This window comes from Sturnira hondurensis, unplaced genomic scaffold, assembly GCF_014824575.4.
Source record: "Sturnira hondurensis isolate 20B ecotype Veracruz unplaced genomic scaffold, ASM1482457v3 Scaffold0004136, whole genome shotgun sequence".
Lineage (NCBI taxonomy): Eukaryota > Metazoa > Chordata > Mammalia > Chiroptera > Phyllostomidae > Sturnira > Sturnira hondurensis.
Genome location: NW_028076767.1, coordinates 18,642,561 through 18,667,964, shown reverse-complemented (window position 1 = coordinate 18,667,964; position 25,404 = coordinate 18,642,561). Strand labels below are relative to the sequence as shown.

General features: G+C 60.0%; 1 protein-coding gene across 3 annotated transcripts in view; it reads left to right on the top strand.

Annotated features, from left to right (window-relative positions):
- Window positions 1–25,404, top strand: part of NOL4L (nucleolar protein 4 like) — a 123,333-nt gene that overhangs the window by 86,520 nt on the left and 11,409 nt on the right. The window contains exons 1-3 of one of the 3 annotated variants that reach the window (XM_037043853.1): window positions 472–676; window positions 8,852–8,993; window positions 24,559–24,836. In XM_037043853.1, coding sequence (XP_036899748.1) covers window positions 8,885–8,993; window positions 24,559–24,836 — 387 coding nt within the window. In that variant the 5' untranslated portion in view covers window positions 472–676; window positions 8,852–8,884. Of the gene's footprint in view, window positions 1–471; window positions 677–8,542; window positions 8,565–8,851; window positions 8,994–24,558; window positions 24,837–25,404 lie in introns of those variants that run through there. The other 2 variants (XM_037043855.1, XM_037043852.1) reach the window with 2 other exon arrangements.

Sequence of the window (25,404 nt, the reverse complement as noted above, 5' to 3'; positions counted from 1 at the left end):
CACCCGAGACTCTAAGACGGCGGCCTCCGAGAGCAAGGGGAGGGCACAGACCCCACCGCCTTCTTTCTCCGGCCCAGCCCCAGGCTAGGATCTTCCTCGAAGCGCTTCCCCCTTAAGAGCGCTCTCCCCCAGAAGCGCACGGCTGTGCGTCCAAGTGCGCCCTCATCACCCCCCCTACCTGGACCAGCACCCCCTCCTTCCTTCTCTTTTCCCCCCGCCCGCCTCTCCCTCCTTTCTCCTCTCCGTGGGTGTCTCCTTTTCCTCTCCCCCTCCCCCCGTGCCCACTCCTCCGTCTCGCCCGCCCTCCACCTCCTCTTCCTGCCGCTCCTCCTACTCCCCTAGCTTGCGCCCTCCCGGCGCTCCCCTCCCCCGGCCCCCGCCCCGTGCCGGGTCCCGCCCCCCTCCCCCGCCTCCCCGTGCCCGGTGCCCCCCTCCCCCTTCCTCCCTCTCGGCCGCGGCGCCGCCGCTGCCGCCGCCGCTCGCCTGGGCCCTCCTCCTGGCCACCCCCGCCCCCGGGCCGGGCAGTGACGCGCCGCGGCGGTGCCAGCCCCTCTCCCCGGGCGGCCGCGGCGGCGGCAGCAGCAGCAGCAGCAGCAGCTGGAGCTGTGGGGCTGTCACCGCCGCTCACTCGCGGAGCCCGACCGCCCGTCTCCTCCTCGCCTCGCCTCCCGCCCAGGTACGGAGTCCGGCCCAGATCCCCGGGATCGGGCAGTTTCTGGGCCCCTGGCCACCGCCCCCCCTCCTCCTGCCGCTGCCGCCGGCCGTTGAGCTGCGGTTAAGGGGGCGGGGGGCCGGGGGTTCCGGGGAGGGGGACGCGGGGGAGCTTCCTGCGCCAAGGCTGAGGAGGGGGGCGTAGGGAAGCGGCTGCGCCCTGGGCGGAGTGGGCTGAGACGGGGGGCGGGGAGTGTGACCGAGTGGTGGGGGCCGCGAAGGCTGCACTCCGGGGGCTGTGAGGTGCCCGAGAGGTGTGCCCAGCTCGGAGTGCCGGGGGTCGCCGGGCGCACTCCACTCCGGGGCCGCGCGCGCCGCGGGTCCTGGGGGGCGGTGATTGTGTGCGCCGCGCCGCGGTATTGTGCGGCGGCCACACCGTTTGCAGCGAGCTGGGCACCGCGTCCCGGGGAGGAAGCCGTCCTCGGGCGGCCGGGTGGGGGCCGGGTTCGGGTTGCCGCCCGCGGCCGCGAGAAGGGAAGTGGACTGTGTTTAGGGATGTGAGGACGGGAAGCGTTGAGTGGCAGGGAGGGGCTGCCCGCCTGAGCGCAGGGAGTTGAGACCAGGTTTGCAGAGTTGAGCCCACTTTGCCAGGCCCGGGTCCCTGCTCGGAACTAGCGGACCCGGTGTCCCTCTCAGGTGTACCGTGGGAGCGGAAGCCGGGGGCGTCGGCCGCCCTTGGCGAAGGGGCTGTTGCTTCGTGAGGGGCACTTGGGGCGGGAGCAGCTGTCCGGAGTGAGGGCGCGCGCCCGGGTGAAGTTAGATTTGCACCGCCGCTCGCCGCTCTTCACCTGGTCCTCTGGGCCAGGCACTTCGTCGTGGGGCGGCTTGGGGAGTGCCATTCCCATTTTTATTACAGCTGCTGGGTTCGGAATTGACCCCCCCCCCCCACGCCCGCTGCTCCCACCTGGAGCTCCGTTTGCCCGAGTCTGGTCGGCCCTACCGGGCGACGCTTCCTGAGGGAAGTTCTCATTAAGCCTCGCTAATTAGCATTATTCCTGGAGAAAGGTTAAGGTTAGACCGTCCTTTTCCTTCTCGGAGGCCCACTCCCCTCCTCCCCGTTGCCTTCTCCCTCCTTCCTCCCCAAGAACACAAAAGCACAAAAAGAAAGTGTGAAGAGGCGCAGATCAATGGAGAAGCCACAAACCCATTAATTCAAATGGAATCTTCCCCCCACCTCTAAAACATTGATTTTTCTTTCTGTCTGCTCTGAGGGGAGATTAATAACCTCCTGATTTCACCTGAAATGGTGTTTGGACTCTGTGATTTCCTCCTCTTTCTGAGAAGGATTGTGGCTTGAAATAGATTCTCCCTTGAGATAAAGCCCTACTTATCCCAGAATCAGCTGGAAACCCCAGCCGGGGCCCCACCAGGTGGGGCTTGTGACAGGGAGACTGGGCGGGGGGCTCTCACAACTCTGGGAGAGTCATCTGTGGATGGAACCAGGGGCCCCCTGCTTCTGGGTTGTGGGTTGGTGTGGGTGAAAGGCCTCTTATGGCCGGGCCCCAGGGGTAGTTTAACCCCCAGGTAGTAAATTACCCCTTCATTGGAAAACCATTAGGGCCTAAATGTGTCCTTGAATAATACCAAGCTCCTGTCTAATCCCAGCTCCAGCTGGGCTTGTTTTACAGATGAGGGTTTTAAGACAGCACCTCCTCCCACACCCACTGCATCAAGGCTGGGTGATGCCCCGTTCAGCACCTTCCTGCTTCAGAAGCTGGGAGCCAGGCACCCCAGGGCCTTTCCCCCAGCTGAGAAGGCTGACTTTGGGGAACTTACCCTGCCTGGGCCACCGTGGGGCCATGTGGTGCTGGACTGTCCCTGAGTTGCTCAAGAACTTTTTTGTCTGGTCTGGGCCCTTTTCTTGGAAAGAAACTCCTGCAGGGCATTGTGTCACAGTGGTTCCTCTCCAGCCCTACTTTTTGCCTGGAAGAACCCTGTCTTCTAAAGCCCATCTCTCTAGCCTCCTTTTAAAGAGACCCCTGTTAATGGCAGGGCCTGGGGTATCAATGAGGCCCTCGTGGTGAGGAGTGCTGGGAAAACAGCCAGTTGCCTTTGCTTAGGAAACAAAAGCCTGTTTTACACTCGATACACTACTAGGAAGGTGTTGCAAATGCTCACTCCCAGCATCCAGCGTCCATGACAGCAAGGACAACAGAGCATTCCCATGTATCTGTGAATATGTTTCTGGCAGGCCCTGTGTGTTTGAGAGAGAGACCGAGAGTACCTAAAATGCTGTAGGTGATTGGCTGTGTCTCAGCCCTCCCCACTCCACATTTCCCAGAAGAGCTGTGCTTGTAAGCAGAGGAGCTGTGTTAGCAGGAAGGACTAGAATTGTACAGGGTGTGTCCCTAGGAGGCTGGCCTCCTACCCTCATGGCCAGATGGGCTTGGGATGTAGCGTGAAGCAGCAGCCTTGGGACCCTACAGCAGCCAGGAGTGGTGGGTGACTCAGACCACCCTAGGGTTTTACGTGTGCAGTCCCTTCACGACAGGGATTTGAGCCCTGGCTACTTTAGATCCCGGAAGGGGGGCAGGTGGGGTTCATCTTCCATTAATAAGCCGTCTGATGAACCGGAGTGGTTAAGTTGGGGTCAAATGTGGTTCAGTACCTTCTTGGCATGCTCAGAAGGCTGTGTGTGTAATGCTTGCTGACATGAAGACAAGGGGAGGAATTGCCTCGTACTCAAGAATGTCCAGGACCTGGAAGGCCTGCAGGTGTTCCCGAAGGGGGTGCTCACTTTCTGCATCCCAGTACCTGCCTGCTTGGACAGAGCTGGTGCTGGAGCAACTGCCCGGCCGGCCTGGCGGTCTTTTGGCAGGAGCTTCAACCTCTCATCAAACAGACCCAGAGGCTGGGCAGAGAGGGGTCTGTTTTCTGCTCGGCCCAGAAGCACCCCCTGCCCATCCCTACCCGCTGCCCCTCCTCTGAAATACACACCCAAGGCTCCTGGTCAGGGGCCTTGTGGCTTACAGTTGCACGAAATTCTCAGCAAATCCTCCTCCTTTTCTTTCTCAAGGCAAGTGGCAGAGATAGAGTTACAGCTCTGGGGAAAGGCCTGGAAAATGTTGTGTGAGGCACGCCCCAGGATCCCTGTCCTGGAGGATGCAAATGGCTCAACTTCAGAGGCACCAGGAACCCAGTTCCCGAGAAATTGACCCCAGTTGTAAAATAATCAGGTTACTGATAGCACCTGCCCGTGGTTACAGGCCATGGATACAGGCGCGCTTCCACCATTTCCCCTCTGGTCTCCCATTTTCTCCTCCTCCTGGGCTGGGCAGTGGTTGGTGCTAGTTTGCTTGCAGAGGAGGAAGGGCCTCAGACCTGGGTGGAGAGAAACTGAACCTGCCCATGAATTTTGGACTGCAGATAAGAGCAGGGCAGCCTCCTCTCCTTGTGCCCAGGCTGGGGCGTGTCCCAGGGGCTGGCTGGGGGCTGCCCACCTGCCCTCTCCCATTCTGGAGTTCCCTTTTCAGGAGGGCGGTTGGCTCTGTCACTCTGTGGACCCAAATGGCTCAGGCCCTTTGGTGCTGAATAAATGGTGGACTTGACCGACACATGGGCAAGGCTGCAGGCTCCAGGGTGTCCGAGGGCGGAGGTAAGAGGAGTGGGGCAGCTGGCCAGCCAGTCACGTGGGGACTGGAGAGGGGGGCCCAGAAGTAATAGATGGTACACACATTTCAAATGAAAGTTTCACTGAAGTTTGTTTACAGAAAGAGAGAAATTAGCAGACCAGATTGCCTTGAAATTCCAGGAGAGGACAGCAAGAAGTCCCTGACTCATGACTTACGACCTCTGGGCAAGCATGGGGAGCACCCTAGGTGTAAGCACAGGCGTGTGGCCCTGCCACTTGCAAACCTGCACCACGCGCCTCCTACAGGTCCCTCTGGACTTGGGTCTGTGTTGCCCCTCTGCACAGTTGTTGGTGGCTCTGAACTGTGTGTGCTGGTAGTTGCCAGTGTGTGTAATTAACTTGCCCCTGGAGCCTCGGCTCAGTGTAAGTGGGTGAAGTTACCATCTCCCCTCTGCAGCTGGGAAGGGGGGTTCTGCTCTAGCAGGTGAGTTGCAAAGGGGTCTTGGGAAGGCTGCTCTCCTAGATCAGCCCTGAAAGCGAAGGTGTGGAAATTAAGTCTGATTGGATCTTACTCTTAATGGACTTGATTGCTCACTTAAAAAAATTGCTGTAGCAGGAGTGTCAAAATCTTAGAACGGCTGCTTACGAAACAGGGACTCGTGTGGCAAAACCTTGGGGGCCATGAAGAAAATGGCTAGGAAGGGTGAGATTGACCATAGAATAACCGTGCAGGGGGTCCGCAGCCCCTTCTCTCTCGGCATTTCTCTTTCCCTAGATAAGGTCCAGGGGGAAATGAGCCTGCCTTAGTCATCTGTGTTCTTGACACCACACCAGCACGTAGTATATGCTCAATGTATGTGTGTTGGCTCTAAATGAGAGAGTGAGCCTGTGGGTGCGTGTGTGTAAATAGAGTTTCATCGTCCATGAGTTCCCTTTGGGTCTCATCTTGAGATACGTTGTTAAGGAATGTGATTCTTCCAACTGAAGGGGGGAAGTGTGGTGAGGAGGCTCTTGGTGTGGTGGCGCTGTGATGTGGGCTCTGGGCAGACTGCCTGGCCTCCGACCCCAGGTCTGCTGCTGGCCACGGAGCCCTGGGGAAGCTGGGGCAGATGCCAGATCTAGAGTAGAGGAAGGCCTGGCATGGGTGCCTGCTTTTTGGAGGGGGGCTGTTGCAAGGAAATCTTGTAAGACCCTTACCCCGAAACCCCTTGCGTGTGGGCACTGGCTGCCCTTCATTTTTAGGTGATTGCAATGTCAATGTAAAATTCAGCCCACCTCTTCCCAATCTGAGCTGCCAGGGCATGGGGAGGGGTTGGGGGGATCCCTTTGGTGCAGTTAAGTGATCTGTTGTAGGAAGGAGACCTTGCAAGGCAGCTTGCTGCCTCTGGCCAGCTAGCCCGCCCGCCAGGGCCCAGGTTTCACATGGTCTCCACTCACGAACTGTGAACAATGGGACCAACTTAATTGTCAAACTAATGGCACATTGTCATTAAACACCAGTATCATGCCAGGCAATTTAGCCAATTCGGTGAATCTCCCTGGCTTTGCAGGGGGCTCTGGGAACATACAGCCTAGTCCCCACTCTTGAAAGGGTTTAAGGTTTTCTGGAGAGACAGGGCACAGACCCAGGGTGTATTGGTGTGCCACAGCCGAGGGTATGGGCCCGACTGACTGCTGGGGCTAATGGTGCAGGAGACAGACTGTGTGAGAAGAGGAGCAGTGGAGATGGAGATGGAGATGGAGTCGGCAGAGAGGTGGCGTGTGTTTAGAATTTGGGTCACAGAGCACCACAGTAGTGTGGGCAGCCCAGGTGAGAGGGGCAGCGGAGCAGAGGCTTGGAGGCAGGAAGGAGTGTGTGTCTGGGCCTTCGGGGTTGTACGCATCCGGCCTTGCCACCTGTTAGCTCCTGACCTTGGGTGAGTGAGTGACTTAGTGGAGCCTCAGTTTTCTCATCTGTAGAATGGGGCTGGCGGCCTACAGTAAGGGTGAAATGAGAGGGTCCAAGGGGAGCATTTGGCACATGATAAACTTTGACTTTTGTTGTTAGTTTTAACCTTGGCTGAACAGGGCTAGAGCGTGGGAGTGCCTTCAGTGCCGCACCTAGAGGTTCTGACTTGTTCCTGCTCCTCAGTGAGAAAGAACCCCGTGTGTTTACTGGAGCACTCCATGAGCCTATCTTGGAGCCAGGGCCAGCCCTGCCCAAGGCTATGTGTGCTTTGGGAGGGACGCTCCTGTGCGGCTGCCCCTCAAATCTACCAGCTTGTGCTGGGGCCTGGAGCGCCCGCATGTAGACTGCCACACAGCTGCCATCCCCACTTCCTATGGGCCTCTGCACAATGCTCCCTGACCCCCCGAGGGCCTCCGTGGCCACCCAGCCATGTGTTTCTTGCTGACTGTCCAGCTTCCCCCCCGGGCAGGGAGCACCAGGAAGACCAGGACTTGTCCACAGCTGAATTTCCCAGCACCTGGAAAGGTACTAGCACGTAGTAGGTATCTAGTAAATAGTGCCGAATGAACAGATGGAGCATTCTGAGTAGGCAGTGCTCCCAGATGTTAATAGAATACTCAGTCTTCTAAAAAAAATAGTGAATGTGTCAACAATGCCCAGAGCCAGGAGAAGGCTTGCCTCCTCTACCATGACTTCAGGTCATACCTAGGCCACAGTATCCCTTGGGCAGCCAGGAAGCAGCACGGGCCCAAGTGGGGATGCCCCAGGTCCCGCCTGACTCCTGACTCCCAGAGCCCGGATGGCCTGCACTGCCAAGGGTCCTTCTCTCCCACCTACCAGGCTCCCTCTACACTGTCAGGTTTTATCCAAGGAGCATAGGGGAGAATTTTGTTGTCCCTTTGGACCCTTTGTGCAGAGAGAGCTTTTTTTAAAAAAGATTTTAAATTTATTTTTGGAGAGAAGGAAAGAGAGGGAGAGAAACATCAAATATCGGTTGCCTCTCTCATGTGCCCTGTGGACCCTTAGCCCTTCCGTCTGTGGGACAATGCCCAACCACACCTGTCAGGGCCAGAGAGAGCTTTTTGAATGTGCGTGTGTCCCTCCAGGCGTGAGAACACTGTCTAAGCAAATATGAGTGAGTGTGTTTTCACCCAAGGAAAAGTGTGGGTGGCTGTGCTTGTGTATAAGGAGCCAGGCGGCCAGTGGCAGGGAGGCAGGGTAAGCACACGTGTGCGTGTGTGGGGACAGGGGACGGGGAGGCCACGTGGTCTCCCTCCCCTGAGGCTCTGAGTGTGCTGTATGGGGGCCCCGGAGCTGGGCAGAGCTGGCGACCTGGCCCAACTCACGTCCTGTAGACTCAGACACAGAGGGTACACACTGGTGTCGCACAGAAGCTGTAAATTCCAGGAAGCTCCCTGCCAGCCCTGCACCGTGGGGGAGGGAATGGAGGCTAAACCACGCTGGTTCCCTGGCACTTGGAGGGCAGATGTGTCTGCCTCAGGGGCAGCAGCAGAAAGTTCAGACTAAAGTGTGCTTGCTCGCTGTAAAAGAGATGTTTGTGAGGAGGCCTGGAGGGAGGGGCTTCAGTGGAGGAGGGGGTGCTCTGTCAGAAGTCTCTACTGGGGGCCCACAGAGACCTTTGTATGCTGCTGGAGGGGACAGGGGAGGGGGCAAAGCCGGAGACCTGGGGTGTGGGAGCTGCTGGGTCATGGTTCTCGCGTTTTACAGCCAGCTCCCAAACACAGTTGCTTGCTGCTCCTGAAAGAGGCTGGGCCAGAAGGAGGTGGGGTCCTTTCCCACTGGAAGGCTGGATTGAAGGGGCCCCACCCTGGGGGTTCCCGGATGACTGGCCAAGGGCTCACTGAAGCCAGTGAGGGGAGAGGAGGCGGGCGTGGTCCTCTCCAGCAGGCCCTTCGGCTGTTTGGAAGGCCCTGACGGCCCCCCAGGCCCTCCGGCCGAACCCCCTTTGCGGTCTGATCTGAACCCTCGCCTGCCCCACCCCCTTCCTTCTCTGCACTTCTGGGGCTGGCCTTTTCAGCTCTGGAAGCTGCCCAAGAGCATATCTTTGAAGCACAGCAAAGGTTAGGAAGAAGGAAGACAGAAATGTCCTCTGGGCTGGGGGAGTGGGAGAAAGGAATTCCATGCATGCTCCATGGGAGTCAGGCGGCAGCCTGGTGTGGCCATTGGCTCGGCCTCGGAGGTGCCCGGCATGTCTTGCTGCCCACTTCTGGCTGCCTGGCCCTGCGCACAGTGACCCCTCTTCCCCAGGCTGGGTAGGGAGCAGGGAGCCGTGGCTCTTGTTTACAGTGCCTGTTTCAACCTTGGCTCACAAGGGTAAGAGCCAGGCTCTGCCATCCGCCCCTACAGGATGCGAGACCTCATAATTGTCTTCAATTACAGAGTGCCGGCCCTCAGCTCTGGCTTCCGACAGGAACCAGAGCCCAAGCCACTACCATGGGGGGGTAGGGGAGCAACCCAGCCCCTCTGCAAGGTTTGGGGGCTCCCTGTGGTCCACAGGGCACTTCTTAATGCCCCCAGGTCCTAGGCTTCCCCATAAGGCTGCCTGGGGGCTGCTGAGAGCCCATCCCTGCTAAACCCCCACCTTCTTTGTCCCTGATCAGGATGAAACTTCTGTGAGCAGTGAAGATTTTGATATGAACGACTCCACATGGATGTCAGCTGACCCACACCTGGCCTCCAGCCTGAGTCCCAGCCAGGACGAGAGGATGCGGAGCCCGCAGAACCTCCACAGCCAAGAGGACGGTGAGTGTTGCTCAGTGGCTGCTGGGGGAGAGGCTATGCAAGACAACAGAGGCCTGAGAATCTGGGGGTGGCCCAGGCTTACAGTTGCCCCTCACCCAGTGCTCTCAGCATCTCTGTGGGCCCCACTTCCCAGCTCCCGGTTCCAGGGAGACCAGTCATTCCTCCCAAAGGTAAATGAATGGAGCTCTCAGGGACTGGCAGCCTGACGGGCGTCATGCGGTTTGCTTGCCATGATGTGGATTTCGAAGTCACCATGATCAGGTCTGGGGAGGTTAACAGTGTGCCTGGCCCGGAACGGCTCCACTGCCCAACAGAGGAAACAGGGGCTGGGCTTCTGCAGTTCTGATGGGAGGCTGCAGGGGCAGGGTGCCCCCAGCGCCTTGGGATGAGGCACCGCCCAGGATGAGGAGCTGTTGGACTCTCCCTTCCCCAGCCCCCGCCGCCACCCTCTAGGGCCTGCCAGCTGGTCTGTTGCAGCCCCCCTGAGAGCAGAGACCCCCTTCTTGGGGTGGGAGAGCTGGGGTTAGAAGTCACACCCAGGAGCCTGCCCCAGAACTCGCCTGTGGAGGCCCTGGGGTGCTGGGGTGCTGGGCCCCAGGGCCAAAGGGCCTGCCTCGGCCAGGTGCAGCTGCTGGCCCCAGGAGGCACCGATGGCCAGAGTGTCCTCCTGGCTGAGCTCTGTTTTCCAGGGAGGAGGTAACTGAGGGTAGGGGATGAGCCACACCAGGCCTCAGGGAACTGGGGTGTAGAGCTGGCAATTAGGAGAGGTCGAAGGTCGGGGCCCGGAATGTGAGAGGGAGGTGCAGGGTTAAAAGGGGAGTAATGTTAACTCTGTGAAACGGGTTAGCCTTAAAGAGTAAATACGGGCTAGGAGCCTTGCAGTATGGGTCAAAGTTCATCTCCATGGCAGAACTGCGCACCTCTGGCGGCCTTCTCGGGCCTGAATCCGGCTTTGTCTGGGAGGAGCCCCGGCCTGGAGGCAGCTGGGGTGGCTGGGCCAGGGGCTGGGGGTCCCAGAGGGTGGTTCTTTGAGAGCAGGGTGCAGAGCTACTGCACAGAGGGGAAGAAAAGGCTTTTGTGCCTCGCTGACAAAGGTCAGCAGGACCCCCTGTGCTTGGAGCCTCCCTGACCAACGCTGCCTTTCAGGGTTCCCACCAGGTGGGGGCCGGGCGGGGCAGCCGCATGCTGCCTGGGGCTCTGGGTCTGGGAAGCACCTGAAGCTGACCTCCCTCCTCAGCAGGGCTGCCTGAGAGCCACACCCACAGGCTGCACCACGGGCTCCTCCAGGACAGCTCAGGGAAGGTGTCGATCATACCGTCTCAAGAAGGATCCAGAACACTTTTTTAAAAACCTCAGAGTAGTAGGACTGATGGGGGGCCATATTGCCCCAACTCATTCTCAAAAAAGTCTTGTGGTATTGTTCCTCCCAGCCACCCTCTGGGGGCCTGACCTCTGCTAGAGACACTTCCTGGGGGAATTTGGTGACTTGGGGGGGGCGGCCTCCAGGATCAGGGAGCAGAAGAGTATGTTTCCGTGGAGGTCACAGGGCTTCCTCAGCACCATTGGCCCACTGCCCGGAGGTTGGCTGATCGTGAAGATGAAGCTGAGAGAGGCAAAGAGGTTGGTGCGGTCGGCATGCCCTGCAGCTGGTCCCACAGGAGCCTTGGGCGGGGGTGCCCAGCCTGGGAGTGGTCATGAATGTTGCCCACACTGAGTCCCTGCCACTCAGGTCCCCCTGGGCTCTGGTGCTGGGGCCGAGGCAGGCTGGCCTGCTGACAGGACAAGGGTGTTTATCAGGGCGGGCAGCCAGAGCTGGAGACAGGGAGGATGGTGTTGACCATGATACCATCAATTTAATTATTTAATCAGAGGCTGTGTCTGGAGGCTGTGGGCTGATGTGCTGGCCAGAGGCCAACCTCGACCCGGTGCAGGGGGTCGAGGGCCTTGAGAACGCCCAGCCTGCTGGCCTGGTCTCTGCTGCCCCTCCTGGCCCCAGATCTCTTGGTGACTGCCGTGTCTGACCAGAGCAGTGGCTTCCCAAACAGCTTTGGCCCAGCACAGACCCAGCCTGGAGTCCTTGTCCAGCCTTCCAGCCCCCACAGCGGCAGGCAGCCAGCTTCCTTCTCGAAGGCACTCGCCGTGGGGACACAGGCTGGGATCCCGCTCCCGTCGGCGAGGCAGTGGGAGGCCGTCGGGGGCTGCAGGGTGTCCCCAAGTCCCTTCTTGTTAATGGAGGAGGACCAGGTGGGGGCAGCCCCAGCAGGAGCCCTGGTTGGCTCTGCCCTCTGCACCCCGCTGCAGCCCTCCATGGCCTCCACTCCCTGCCCATGTGCCTTTATCCGGAAGCTTCCCCAGCCCCACTGACACCCCCCCAGGATGGCTCGGTCTATGCCCTCTGATCCTTGGTCCTCCGTGGGAGTGGCGGGTCGGAGAGATGATGTCTGAGACATGGACTGTGTCAGCATCACTCTTGGCGCTGTCCCAGGGACACTAGTGCACGCCTGGCACGTGAGGTGGGGCCTGCTGAACGTGTGGCCCCAGTGAATAGAGGAGACCCGCCCTCGAGCACACTGTTCAGGAGGGGTGTGGGTCTGCCCCTTGTCAGGGACAAGTCAGACTTTTTGTTCCAGGGAAGCATCCCAGAGTTGAGCATCTGAGTGTTTTCTCTTAGCTGGAGGGTGTGGGTACTCCCACGGCCTTGCTGGTGGCCCGTGGTGTGGCCCCGAAGCAATTCTAGAAGCAGGCAGTCGGCGGGGGGGGGGGGGGGTNCTAGAAGCAGGCAGGGGGGGGGGGGGGGGGGTCCACGTCTGGGGCGTGTCGGGCCCTCTGCTGCCCCCCTCCTCCTCATCATCCTTTTTCAAGTCGTAACAAAGGCAGCTGAAGGCAGCGCCTGGGCAGGGCAGGTCCCAGGGCTGAGACCAGGCAGGAGTGATCAGCAGGCCGGCTCCCCCCACCCAGCCACCTCCAGCTGGTTTCCGAGGTTTACCGGCCGGTGGGAGCGTGCTGGCCGTGAAACAGGCTTATTTTCCTGCCCCCAAGCCCACCACTGCCTGCCAGGTTTCACTTCACAGGTCTCTTTGATAGTCCACTTGCAGCCCCCCTGGAATCGCAGCCCCAGGCGGGGGGCACCACTTGCAAGGCACTTCCTCACGGGGGGCTGTAGCTGCTGTGAGTAAGCACATCACCCTTGTCTCATGTCCGGAGCGGTGACAGGACCAGGGAGCAGATTTGGGCAGTCTGGCCAGAGTCAGGAGGTACTGACGCTGCCCTCTTCCTCCTTGGCAGGTGCCAAAGCCGTGAGGAGGAGGCACCTCCTCACCTCCTGTGAGGTTTAGGGATGAGGTCTCAATGAACAGTTGTTCCGGTACCGCCCAGGAATGGGCAGGGAAGCCTGGCAACCAGAGCAGGCTCCCCACACACACTCAGAGCCTGGCCTTTGCAGGGGCCCAGTGGGACCCGCTCCGTGCTGCCCGCACACAGCCAAGTCCACTCTGGACCCACCACTGAGCTGCCTGAGACTCCGGGCCTTTGAGCGCAGACAGCGCTCAGGTCTCATCACAGGTGCCTGGAAAAACACCCTGGCCCGGGGGCTGCCTGTTCGGGTGGAGGGAGGACACCTGGGAGAAGCCAGCTGTGGAGACCTTGTCCACAGACACTGTGGTCTGGTGCTGCTTCAGACGGAACAGCACATCAGTCTGTCATTACACCGCCAGTGGGCCCTCTGATCCTCATCTTCTCTTTAGATACCCAGAGCCGGGCCGCTAGTGCCCACAGAGGGCCTGGCCCAGAGCAGGCGGGGCTGGTGTCTGATGAACGAATGAGTGAATGAATGAAAAGGCAAGTGGGGCCGGGCGCCCAGGCAGGTGAGCCCGCAGGCGGACCGTCAGAGGTGTGGCAAGGCCAGGGTCCCGGCCACAGCAGGCAGCGCCCGGCGAGGGCCCACTCCTTCCATTTCCCCTTGGTGCGCTTCACCAGGCCCCTTGCTCTGCCCCTTCCTGAACGGAAAATGTGAGGCCTGGCCTCCAGAAGGGATGTATGGGGGTGGGGAGCGGACATTACTCACCTCTTGGGCAGACAGGAAACCGGCACCAGGGAGAGCAAAGGGTCTTGCTTCCTTTTTCCTGCAGGGTCATCAGGAGTTGCTGGGCTGGGTGGCACCCTGGGGCGTTTTGGGGCCTCTTGTTTGAGTCCCTCAGATGAGACCTTCCCCCAGCCTCAAGCCTCTGAGACCCGCTGGGCCTTAGAGCTTCCCTCTCTCGGGGGACATGGTGCCAGCACGCCCTGCCTGCTGATGTGAGGCCCGGCGAAGGCACCGAGGGTTGGTTTGGGGGTCCCCCTCAGTTTTGTCCTGTGGCAGTAAGCCCTTGTGGGTGGCGTGCCCAGCCGGGAAGCCCATCCTTGGAAAGGGACACAGACACACAGTGCGTGGCACCTCTGCTGGGCTATGAGCTTTCTGAAGGCAGAAGGGTTATCTCCGTGGAAATGTATCTTATTTTTCCTCTTATTTCAAAAGTGTTAACACTCATTACAGAATATTTAGAAACAATAGAGGAGAAAAAATGAAAATCAAAAGTAGCAATGTTTTTTTTTTAAGATGTTATTTATTTATTTTTAGAGAGAGGAGAAAGAGGGAGAGAAACATGGATTGGTTTCCTCTTATACAAGCCCCCACTGGGGACCGAACCCACAACTCGCGCATGTGCCCTGACTAGTAATTGAACCGGCAGCTCTGACACTGGTCAGGGTCAGGCCTATCTTTTTTGATCTTCTCTGTGCAAGTAATCAGTCTTCTTTTCTTAAAAATGGGAGGAGGGCATCATGTAGCATTGCAGCCACCTCTGCTTCCCACCTAACGTCACTTACCCCTGTCACAGAAGTGCCTTTAAAAGGTGTTCCAATGACGGAGGGCCCTTCCTGGGCCCTCCATGTGCTTGGTGCCGAGCCAGGCACAGGATGGTGTGAGCTCAGGACTATGACTGTGCCTTTCCTGCAGAAAAGAGAGTGACCAGCCCAGACCACAGGGGGCTCTGTGACTCCAGAGCCAGCGTTTGGGCCACTCACGGAGAAGGACATTTAAGTCCCTCTTTTGTGTCATTGAAAACGGTGCCACCCGGCGCATCCTCAGGGCTGAGGTGGGCCTGCGGCCTGCCTGGGGAACTTGGGCCACGAGTTGGGAGGAGGCTAGGCAGGGAGGAAGATGCTGAATGCCAGGGTTGCGGGTCTCCTGGGTCCCATGTCTCCAGAAGCTTCTTGTGACCCCTAACTCCAACCAGGAAAGATGGGGCAGGGAGGCCACAGCCTGCCCATCTGGCAAGGGCCTGCTTGCAAGGATTCTGGGCAGATGGAGAGGGGTAGGGTCACCCCTGTGGGCCTGGGGTCTTGACTGGACCCGGCTCCCTGCAGGTGGATCTCCTGAGTGGACCCTGGCCTGCCCTGTCCCTGCAGTCTGGTCTTAAGCTTAAGTCGTTCACCCTGATCCCTAGTGTGGCCTGGGTGACTGTGACCACTAATCCTCACGTGTCCTCAGGAGCGCTTTGTGAGAAGTCCAAGGCTTCCTGCCTCCTGGCTCTTGGTGCCCTTGGTCGGGCCCTCCACTGCCCAGAAATGCAAAGTGGGTGCAGGGTGCCCACCCAGGGCTGCCTCTCCTTTCCTCACCGGCAGGACCTCTGCTCTCCCGTGCAACTTCCCCTGGTCCCTGCAGAGTGGTCTGTGGGGAAGTGTGTGGGCCCAGCCGCACTGCCAGCTCCTGCCTCTGCTCCCCCCTCACCATGTGGCCTGGGGCAGATCACTTCCCCTCACTCATGGTGGGTGAAGACTGGACGGGGTGTAGACGGGGCTTGGCACGCACACGCTCGGTGCAGGGGAAGGCTCAGTGAATGGTTATGGAGTCATTTCCTCTTAGGTGGCCAGGCTGGTGTGAGGGGCCCCACTGAAGGGCAGAGGCTGGGGTCCATGGCCACAGGCTGAGGGCCTGTAGGTGGGTCATGGGGCCCCCGATGAAAGACCAGGGAGTCTTCCTTCTCACCTCTCCCATTCAGGTCCAATCCTGTCCCCTCCTCTGTTCGGGTCTCTCTTGGTTCCCTCTGCCCACTGGGCCCTGTGGGGTTGTGGCCACAGCTTTCCTCCCACCACTCACACTAGCGCCCTGTGCCCCTGCTCTCAGCCCCCAGAGTCGCACTTTGGAGTGGGAGCTGGGCCTGGAGGGCCTGGGCACTGTGCGTCTCTGTTCCTCCTGCATTCCCACCACGGGGCCCTGCTCCGTGACCGTCAAACCCCTGACCTGTCCCAACTCCTGTGCTGGTGGGCAGCCTGCTTGTTCCACTGTCCATGGAGAAGGCCTTTGGGCGGTCACTGTGCTGGGTACCAGGGATGCCACATGCATGTTCTTGGCCAGTGGTGGCAGCTGCTTGTGCGAGGGCACAGGCAGGGGGCCATATTGCTGGTGTGTAAGGGGGGGCGTGGGAGTTGGGGCCAGGCCATGCGGCCACAGAGGTGGTCACTGGCATTCCCCTGGAGCCCCGGCCACTCCTCGTGTTCTCTACAGATGTGCCTACCCTCCCACGTGCTCACTTTGCGGGAGAGCGTCTGGCTCCCCGCCTGGGGCTGCAGGGTCCCCTGGCCTTTGTAGCCAACTCCCCATGGACCCAACAACACTCCCAGTTGGGCACCTACTCTGGTCATTGTCATGTGCTGGGAAGATTCTGGCCCCTTCACCACAGCCACCCTGGGTGTCTTCTGAGGGACTCCTGCCTGTAGTGGACTTTTAAGCTAAGCCTTCTTTCTCTCCCTCACACCTGCGGGTGTTGGCTCCACCCTCCCCCGACCCCTCCCTGTCTGAGGTAAGGCTAGGAACTGGGTCTGGGCCTCCTTCTCTGGCCACAGGTCACACCACCCCCCCTCACTCTAGAGCAAGAGCTGCGGCTTCTACTTAAGGCTCTAAACATCCACACCGGATGGAGAGATGGTGGCCTCTTCCCCTCACCTCCCCCCAGGAGCAGAGAACTGGGGGCTCAGGCCTTCTGGGAATTGGCCGTGGGCCATGCTGGCAGCCCTGGGTCACAGGAAAGTGTCCGTCATCAGCTGGGCTGCAGGCGGCACAGACAATGCTGGGCTGTCCTGGGCTCTGGCCACCGAAGGCTCAGAGAGGCTGGGAGACAGCACCAAGCGGTCCCTTTATCCCAGGAGCAGGCCAGGCCTGCACAGCCTGGCCTTGTGCGAGCTGCCGGGTCTCGGGCACCCTCAGGCTCCCAGACACCTGGTGAGGACATCAGTACAGGACAAGCTCCAGGGCCTGAGAGGGGAAGGAGAGGGAGACTCCCCCCGCCACCCCTGAGGCACACCTGAAGATTTGCCTGGGCCTTCTGGGCCATCGGAGCCCAGCCCTTTTCTGCACCCTTCGGCCAGGATGTATGTGGGCCCCGACTGCCTATGGACTGACCCTCTGTGAGGGAAGGCTTGCTGTGCTGGCTAGGAGGCTGGGGCGGGGCACGCAGGGGAGGCATTGCCGCCCTGAGCCTGTCCAAGGGCAACTTTCCCAGGAACCAGGAAGTGACTAGGGCCACGCTGGCGTCATCATTCTGACCGAAGGACTGGGATGCACCGAACCCAGACCAGCTTCCGGGGCCCTCAGGAGCACCCTACAGGGCAGGGCCTGCCCATGAATCATTCACACATGGCTGCCCCAAGTGGCTTTGTTTGCTCTCAAACCACGTGATTTGTTTTGGGGTGGGCGGGTGCTGAGGGCATCTCGTCTAGAGCTTCGCACATTGAATTAGCATTGACTCCTCACCGCCTGTGCTTGGCCTGGAGGGCGGGCCCTGGGAGCCGGTGGCACTTGGGAGCACAGCCTGGGGGCAGTCCGCACTGGGAGTGTTTCTTCCTGGGCACCGGGGCCAGCGTGCGTGCGTGCGTGCGTGCGTGTGCGTGCGTGCGAGTGTGTGAGTGTGTGAGGCTGCACTGCAGGAGGTGTGGTGGCTGCAGGGGTGGGGCCTGTCCCATAGTACAGGCAGGCATGCCGAGGCCTCAGGAAGGAGAGCGCGGGGTGAGTCGGGCAACACTGAGGCCCCTCGGGGCTCCGCGGCCCTCTCAGCATCAAGGCCGATGACTCCCCCTGGGAGCTGCTGGTTCCTCCCTGGTGGCTGCCGCAGGGGTGACCTCGAGCATCAGGTGTGGTGCGTATGCTGGGCGCCCGTCCCAAGACCCAAACTCGCTCCTCTTCAGCTCGGACCCCTCTCTAGGGGCCGGGACCTACGTGGAGAGGAATCGTTTTAGTTTCAGGTTGAAATGCAAAAACCTGGGTCTGCGCTGCTGAGTGCGGCAGCCAGAGCTGGCCGCTGGGAGGGACCCTGCAGACCCAGGGGCACTACCTCCGCATGGGGGAGACGCGGCGTTTCCGGGCGGGCGGGGCAAGAGGGTGCATAACATCTCCGTCTTAACGCGGTATTGATTACTTGTTGAAATGATAGTGTTTTAGATGCAGTGGGTTAAATAAAATAGGTTGTTAAAGTTTCATTCTGTTTCTTTCCGCTTTCTTAATGTGGCCATTAGCAAACTGAAAGTGCCCCCCCTGCCCCCCGGTGGCTGTCACTCTGTGTCGGACAGCACTGCGCTGCACACCGGGAGCCCCGGGAGCCGGTGCCAGTTTAAGGAATGAGTCACAAAAGCTCAGGCAGGAAGGCGGGTGCTGTGGAGTAGAGGTGCTGGTGGCCCTGAGCTGGTGGCATTAGGTGACAGTGGAGCCTTCGGGGCCGCCGGGATGGGGTGGGGTGCACAGGAGGGGCCAGCAGGCGGGCACCTGGGACCTGAAGGCCAGGTGGTGGGGGCTGGCGCCCAGGGTGACCCCCTTGCCCGGGGTGCTGGGGTCCCAGCAGCACTGCCCTCACCCAGCCTGAGTGTCTCCCACCTCCCTTGAACCCGGAGCCCTCCCCCTTCCTTCCGGGAGGAAGTACAGGGAGCAGCCAGGAGCGCAGTGCTCCTGGGAACTATGCATCATGTAAACACGGCCTAGGCCACTGGCCTTTGTCAAAGCAGGCGGAGGCCTCACCCTGTGAGGTGCACACCCCAAATTCAGAGCAAAGTCTGCCCCAGACTGCAGCCCAGAGCCACACTGGCTGAGGGAGGAGAAAGGGGCTGTGGTGCTTCCAACATCCAGCTGGGCCACCCTGGAATCCACACAGCCCGGGCTGGGCCCGCTGTGGGGCTGCTGGCTCCTGCGCTGTGCACTCCCCCACCCCTTCTTCTTTGTGTTCGAATTATTGATGTCCCTGCCCTCCCTGCCCGGCTGCTGCTGTGACGGAGCCCACGGAGGAGGGAGGCCCTGCCTCCAGCGGCTGCACCTCAGCCCCCAGGAGGCAGCCTGTGGGGCCAGCATGGCCACACGCCTGGCCTGTGGTCCCAGGCATGGCAGACCATCCCACCTTTCCCTTGCCTGCCTTGGGAGCCAGTGTGGGTCACCCACTGGGAGAGGGTGCCACTGGCTGTGGCCCCAGTGCCCGGGGTGGTGATTGGTGGCGCGCACAGAGCTGGGCTTGTGCGGGGCCGCAGGGCGCTGGCGCCCACATAAGGGCATTGTTTGCCACGGTAAAAGGGGTTTTTGTCTTCTTCTGGAGACGGGACAGAGGGAGAAACAATTTCCCCCATTCATCAGTGATTCCCCGTCTGAATAGCAGCACATTGCCCCACGTTAAATAGATGCTCACGGCGGTGCTGCTCTGCCCGCAGGCACTCGGGCCCAGGTGGCTGGCGGGCTCTGCGTCCGGCCCCGCACCGAGGGAGGGACGCCCAGTTCTGTGGGAGTGTGCCGAAGCCGCACGACCCGTGGCTGCTTCCCGGCCGCCCCTCAGTGCGCCCCTCTCTCTGCAGCACGAACTGTCACAGGTTGGGGCAGCCGTGTCCCGCTGGCATGGTTCTGGGCTCGGTGGAGGGCCCGTCCCCGGGGGGACCTCCTGGCCTAGCAGCACAGGTGGGGACAAGAGGAGCAGGTTCAACTGGAATGCGTGCCGCCCACCCCTCCTCCCAGGGAGACCCAACGTCTGCACCCCATGTTCTGGGCCCTCAGCATGTGTGGGGCCAGCTGGGTTCTTTCACAGGGTCATAAAGTGTCAGAGACCAATAGGGTGGCAGCGGCAACTCCCTGGACTGCAGATAAGAGTTGCCAAGGAGGCGGCTGTGCCCAAGGTCGGGCGGGAGGCAGCTGGGCCGGCACCTGCCCCCCTGCCTGGGCTGCCGAGTTCCACTTGGGCATGGGCTCGCTGTGTGTCTATCTCCCTGAGTCACTTTTTTAAAAAGAGGAGTTTAGGATGAGGAAAGAATGAAGAATGGATTAGAACCCAGTTTGCCCAGCCCGGGACACTGACATTTGTCTCTGTTCCTTCTGTCCCTAAGCAGTGACAGGCCAGCTGCCTGTGCTGGGTGCCCTGCTAGGTGCTGGGGAGGGGTCCTAAAGCTGCCCCTCCTGGAGGTGCCAGCTGCCTCAGGACTGTGCTGGGGAGATGGGGGGGCGTCTTGTGGGCCACAGTGAGGAGAGAGCCCCGGGGGTGTGAATTGCTCAGAGGCCAAACCAGACTCCTGTGACACAAACCCACCTTCCCCAAGCTCCATCTGTAAAGAAATAATTGGGTCCTATAACTGGAAAGTCCAGGGCCTTTCGATTTGGGCATGGTGGGTTTGGGGACTTACCCATGCCAGCCCAACCGTCCTGCCTTCCAGGCAAGGGCCGAGTGGGTGCAGCCCTGGGAGGGGAGCACTGCTTCCCAGGCATTTCAGGAGAAGGCCCAGGACTGACTTCCTGGGTCCAGATTGGCCTTGCGCCAGTCACCATGCTGGGCTGTGCTGAGTGGCCAGGCCTGGGGCACATGCTCACTCTGGGAGTTGAGGGATCCCAGGGTTTCCAGGGGTTTCCAGATGGAGGGGCGGGGTTTCCCGAGAGGCTGGGATGACCCGGGCCCACCCGGTACTGCCCTGCCACCCTGGGGTCTGACCATAGACACAGTATGTAGGCAGGCGGTAAGCACTCTGGGAAGAATAGGTAAGGGGTCAGCATGTCAGAGTGGGCGCAGGGGCGAGGCAAGGGCGGTCTCGCTGAGAGGGTAACCCTTAAGCAAAGCCCTGGAGGGGAGGGTGTGCTGAGAGAGCAATAGCAGGGGACAGTGTCTGGAGGAGAGGGAACAGCAAGCATAGAGGCCCACAGCTGGGGTTCGGGATGGATCAAAACCCTCAACGTTTCTTCGCAGCCCAGTCCCCTTTAGGGTCCTTATGTTGGGTTTCTTGCTTAGTGGAGCATAAGTCCCCAGGACGGTGGCCGCCCCTGTCTCTTCACCACTGTGTCCCCAGTGCCGCTCACGGGCCTGACACCAGCTAGTGTTGGAGAAAGGAGGCCACGGGTGGGAGCAGCATCTCCCAGGCGCTGCCTTCTCCCTCCTCCCCTTTCTGCACCCTCCTCAAATTTGGCACCAGCTCAAGGGATCCCCGGGAGCCCCCATCCTCGTCCGGGGAAGATGGACGCATGGCAGGTGGGGCCCTCGTGAAGTGAGGAAGTGGAGTGCAGGGCAGCAGCTCGTCCCTCTCTTTGCAGTGCCGCTGTCCGCGCCTCACACACACCCTGCAGGTCCTGCCTCACTGGCATGACTCCCGTCTGGAAGGACACTGAAGCTCAAGGAGATGATGCTGAGGGGGCTGTGCAGGCAGGGGGGTTGGGGGCCCCGAGCGGTGTGATTGGAAGCACCAGCTCTAGTGACTCTCTTGTCCCTCTGACGACTGTGTGGCTGGCTCTTCCTGCCACCAGGGGCCATGTGGAGGTAGGGGACACCTGGCCTGTGGGTGAGTGGGGTGGGAGGAACTGGAGCTTGTGAACTGGGGCCCACTGGTCTGCTCAAGATTTCTTTTGTTTGTTCTGCTGGGATGTTTTGTGGTGAAACGTGTAAGAAGTGTTCCCTTTGAACCATTTTTAAGTGTGCGATTCCGCACGGTTAGTGCACTGACGGTGTGATTTCCAAAGTACAGCCGGTCTTCGAATAATGTCTGTCGATTCGTTCAGGGTCATCTTCTAACAGGAGGAAAAAATCGATCCTGGTCAGGGCCACTGTCGGCGTGGGTGCGCTCTGGCCGTTCTCAACCCCACACTGGAATGACCCATTTGCAAAATTACTATCTCGTTTTTATTCTTCAACGTATATATACCTCACATTTATTTGAGGGTTTAATATTAGAAGTCTTTTGGGTCTTTAATGAGAAGTTTGGTGACTTTTTAGTGACCATATGCCATAGGAACTTAACACTCGCTCATATCAGTTAGCTTCTGGTCACATCAGTTTTCTTATACGTTGTTTCACTTCAAGTCCTAATTTCCAAGAACCTATAGATGACCGCAGAGTTGGCGTCACCCTGAACAGAAGCTCTGTGTCCATTAAGCGATAACTTCCACTCCTCCCAACCGCCCCAGGCCCGAGTGACCGCTAACGCGTTTGTCACCATGAACATGTCTGTTCTCATGTTGTACGTGAGCGGACTCATTAGTATGTCTGGTTGTGTCTGGCTTGTTTTATTGAACGTCATGTTTTCAAAGTTCATCCATATTGGATAGCATGTGTCAGAATTGCATTCCTTTTTTGTGGCTAAATAATATTCTGCACAGCTGGACCCCATTTTGTTTATCCATTTATCTGGCAAAGTTTTCAAAATGTGCATTAGTCAACAGTATTTTAAAATCTGGGTGTGCACATACTGTTGCAGATTCCTAGTTTCTTCTAAAAGCTTGGCACTCGTGGCCACACAAGGTCTGGGCTCCTGGCGCCTCTCGGGTCCCATCTGCCCCCGCCCCTTTCCTTACCATACTGGGGTGACATCGGAGTAGTGGGGTGGGGGAGGTGTGTGTGCCAGCACCCTATGGCTCCCCGGCTGGGCAGCTGAGGGGCATTGGCAGCTCAGCAGTCTGGGCCGCCACCTGGGCTCCTGAGCCAGGAGTGCCTGCCCGTGTGTCCTCATAGCACCTGAGTGTCCTGCTCACTCCAGCCTGGGGGAGCACAGGGCAAAGGGGCCACATATTCCCGGGAGAAAACCTGGTCCAAGAGGCAGGTGGATTGGGCGTTGCCTCTGGGCCCAAACAGAGTGTGGTACCACAGGGGGCCACAGACCTCCTCCTCATGCTGAGTGAGGTCACATGTCACTGGGGTACCCGCTGACCCTTTTAGCAACCCACTCCTTCCGGAGGAGGAAGACAGTGCCCTCCCACATCAGGCAAGTGGCTTGTCAGGGCTGGTACCAGGTGGTGCAGGGACCTGCAAGGTGGGCTGAGAATAGGCACCTACCAGAGCTCCCATCCTGCTTGGCAGGGGTCCTCTCCAGCAGGCCCTGCCTTGGTGGGAGGAGGGTGGCAGCACTCAGGACCAGTGCCCGGCCATGTAAAGGAGGCAAAGGAGGCCTGAGGTGCTGCTAGGCAGGGGTCAGGGCTTGAGCGCTTCCTTCCCAGGAAGGGAGGAAGGAGGAGGGCAGCTTCGAGCCAGACCTGAAGGTTGACTGAACTGGAAGCAACATGGCAGGCAGACAGCAGCTCCCAAGCAGAGGTCTTGGAAAGGTGAGCTCCAGCAGTGGCCAAGACATTGGGACCTGGGCTGGGAAAGGCTGCCGAGGTCATGGGACCAAAAATACACTGGGCGGGAACTTGGACTCTTCAGCAGGCTGTGGGCAACAGGCAGCTTACTAAATGTACGGCGGTGATGGTGATGCAGCCGTGGAAAACAGCGGGGTGGAGACGTGTGTAGTGCCGAGGAGAGGGGCAGCCAAGGCCACTGGATGGGATGGGTGTGGTCTGAAACTCGGAGGGTGGTTGGTGGCCCATTTATCTATTTTATGCGGTTCCTCGATTCACATTTGTCCCTCCCCCGCCCCCAGGAGGGCCTGCACCTTGGTCTTAACCACTAGTTTCCCAGGGGTACAGGGCCAGCATGCAGTAGGTGCTCAGTAAATACTGCTGGGTGACTTGTTGATTCCACACACGACTAGGTTGGTGCTGGACGCACTGCCAGGAGAAAACCAGGCTGCCCCATCTGTGATGGAGGAGCAGGGGATGGGTGGTGAGGTCGCAGAGGTAGCACGACTGAGGGAGGGCCTAGGGACTCGAGTGTAGCAGAATGCGGGGCGATGGGGCGGCTTTGAGCAGAAGCCGGAGCTGCCCTGAAGGATGAAGGGAGCTGTGGTAGCGCGGAGGAGGGCTGGCAGCCTGGCCCAGGGGACCTGCGGTAGCCGAGGGGGAGGGGTACCACTGCGCCTTGGACCTTTCCCATCCCCCTCTGCCGAGGGGCCCGATTGCTTGATGGGCAGCTCGGCCCCGCCCCCGGGCAGCCGGGAGGCCAGCGATTGGTTGAGGCTCTAGAGCCGTTCGGTCGCCATGGGGACGCTCTGGAGGCGCGCGTGCCCAGCGCCCAGCACTGGGGACTAAATCTTCCTAATCTGCCGGCTGGCTGGGAGGGTGGGGGTGGGGTCCTTTGCGACCCTGGCCTGGGAGAAGGGGTGGCCTGGGATGGCGTCAGGGCTCACTGTGGCCCCTTCTCCCCAAGCTGCTTTGGGTGCAAGTGCAGAGCCACCAGTGCATCACGGGCACCCACAGAGTACTTATCTGACAGTGACCCGAACGCTTCGGCCTCTTGTCTCATCAGATCACGCAGAGGCGGCTGGAGCTGAGTGGGGAATATGGCTCTGGAATTTATCTGAAAGTGTCTAGCCCATTAGTTAGTTTGTCCTTCCGGATCCCTAGGCAATGCTGTGCTCTCCGCAGCAGGGGGCGCCCTCGGCAGAGCTTTGTTGGGCTGTTGCCTCTTGAAGGCTGGAATGGACCTTTGAGGTTGCAGGGTGCGCAGACCACATACCCTGCAGCCCTGTCTCCCGTGTCCAGGGTTACGGGGCCATGCACAGAGGGCAGGTCTGGGGCGGGGCGGGGGGGGGGGGGTGTCCGTGTGCCAAGTCCGCCAGAATTGGGCAGGGCCTGCTTGCAGGCGGGAGTGGGTAACGGAGAGGGTCACGGTGGAGCAATCCCTCCCTCCTCAGGCAGGGGGAAGAAAAACTCAAGGCCCCTTGTGAGGAGGAGGTCCTGTGGGGAAGCCATGTGAAGGGACAAGGTAGCAGTGAGCCTGAGGAAGAAGGGGGCACTGGCCAGAACCCAAGCAGTGTCTGGGATGTCCAGGACCTCCGCCAGCAGGCATCAGGCCAGTCAGACCTGGGTTCACCGCCACTCAGGCCCACACCCTTGGAGCTGGGCCTCCCATGAACCTAGCTGTGGCACTCATGGGTGTGGAAGGCAGGACCACCACACCTTGCACACTCGTGGCCACTCTGGGCCTGATGGCCCACGTTTGTGGCTGGGGGAGTCTGCCCCCACCTCCGGCAAGGCTAGCCCCTTGGGATATCTAACAGGGACAGCAGTGCTCACCGCCTGCCCAGGGATGTTTGTGAGGACAACCCAAGGCAAGTCTTCCCTGGAGCTCTTTTGCCCACAATACCCTTGGGGGGAGGCGTCTTAGGGGGCAGTAGGTGCTGGGGCAGGGCCTCACACCCAGGCCTCTTGTGATTTCAGACGACTCCTCCTCTGAGAGTGGCAGCGGCAATGGCTCCTCCACCCTGAACCCATCCACATCAAGCAGCACGCAGGGTGACCCCGCCTTCCCCGAGATGAATGGCAACGGCGCTGTGGCCCCTATGGACTTCACGGCCACAGCTGAGGATCAGCCCATCAACCTGTGCGATAAGCTCCCGCCAGGCACGGTGCTGGGCACACCCTCCTACCCCTCCGATGGCTGCGGCACAGATGGACTGCGGAGCCGAGTCAAGTACGGGGTGAAAACCACCCCCGAGGTGTGTGAGGCTGTGGGCCCGCCTGAGCCTGGACGCCTTGGGTGTGCCAGGTGGAAGTGAAATTGTATGTGCCAGGAGTTGATGCCAAGTTAGGGTGGTGGCCAGGGCTGCTCTGCCGTCCATCTCCTGGGGAGGCCCTGGGACGGGAGAGCACACTGAGTGATCTCAGCAAGTCCCTCACTTCTCTGAGCCTGTGTCCCCATCTCTGCAGTAGGGTTGACGGCCCCTGCCCTGGAGGAGGTGGTGAGTGATGGGTGGTGTGTCCCCTTCCCCCAGGACAGAGTCTGCTGTGAGTAACAGCAGCAAGTGGCCACATTCAGCACGGAGCCCAGGCCTCATCTTCTGGCTGCTCTGCAGGCCCATCCCCGATTTCACAGATGGCATAGGAGAAGGACAAGGCCTTTTGTTTGTGGCCCAAGGGATGCAGATGTACGAAACTCAACAGACCAGGCCAATGGAGGGTGGGGGAGGGTGGGCGGGGCAGGTGCTCCCACCATTTAGCACTCCCCCCATACTTCTGCAAGCCGCCTCTGGGCACCAAGGTTTTCTGCAGTGGCACCGTGCAGCA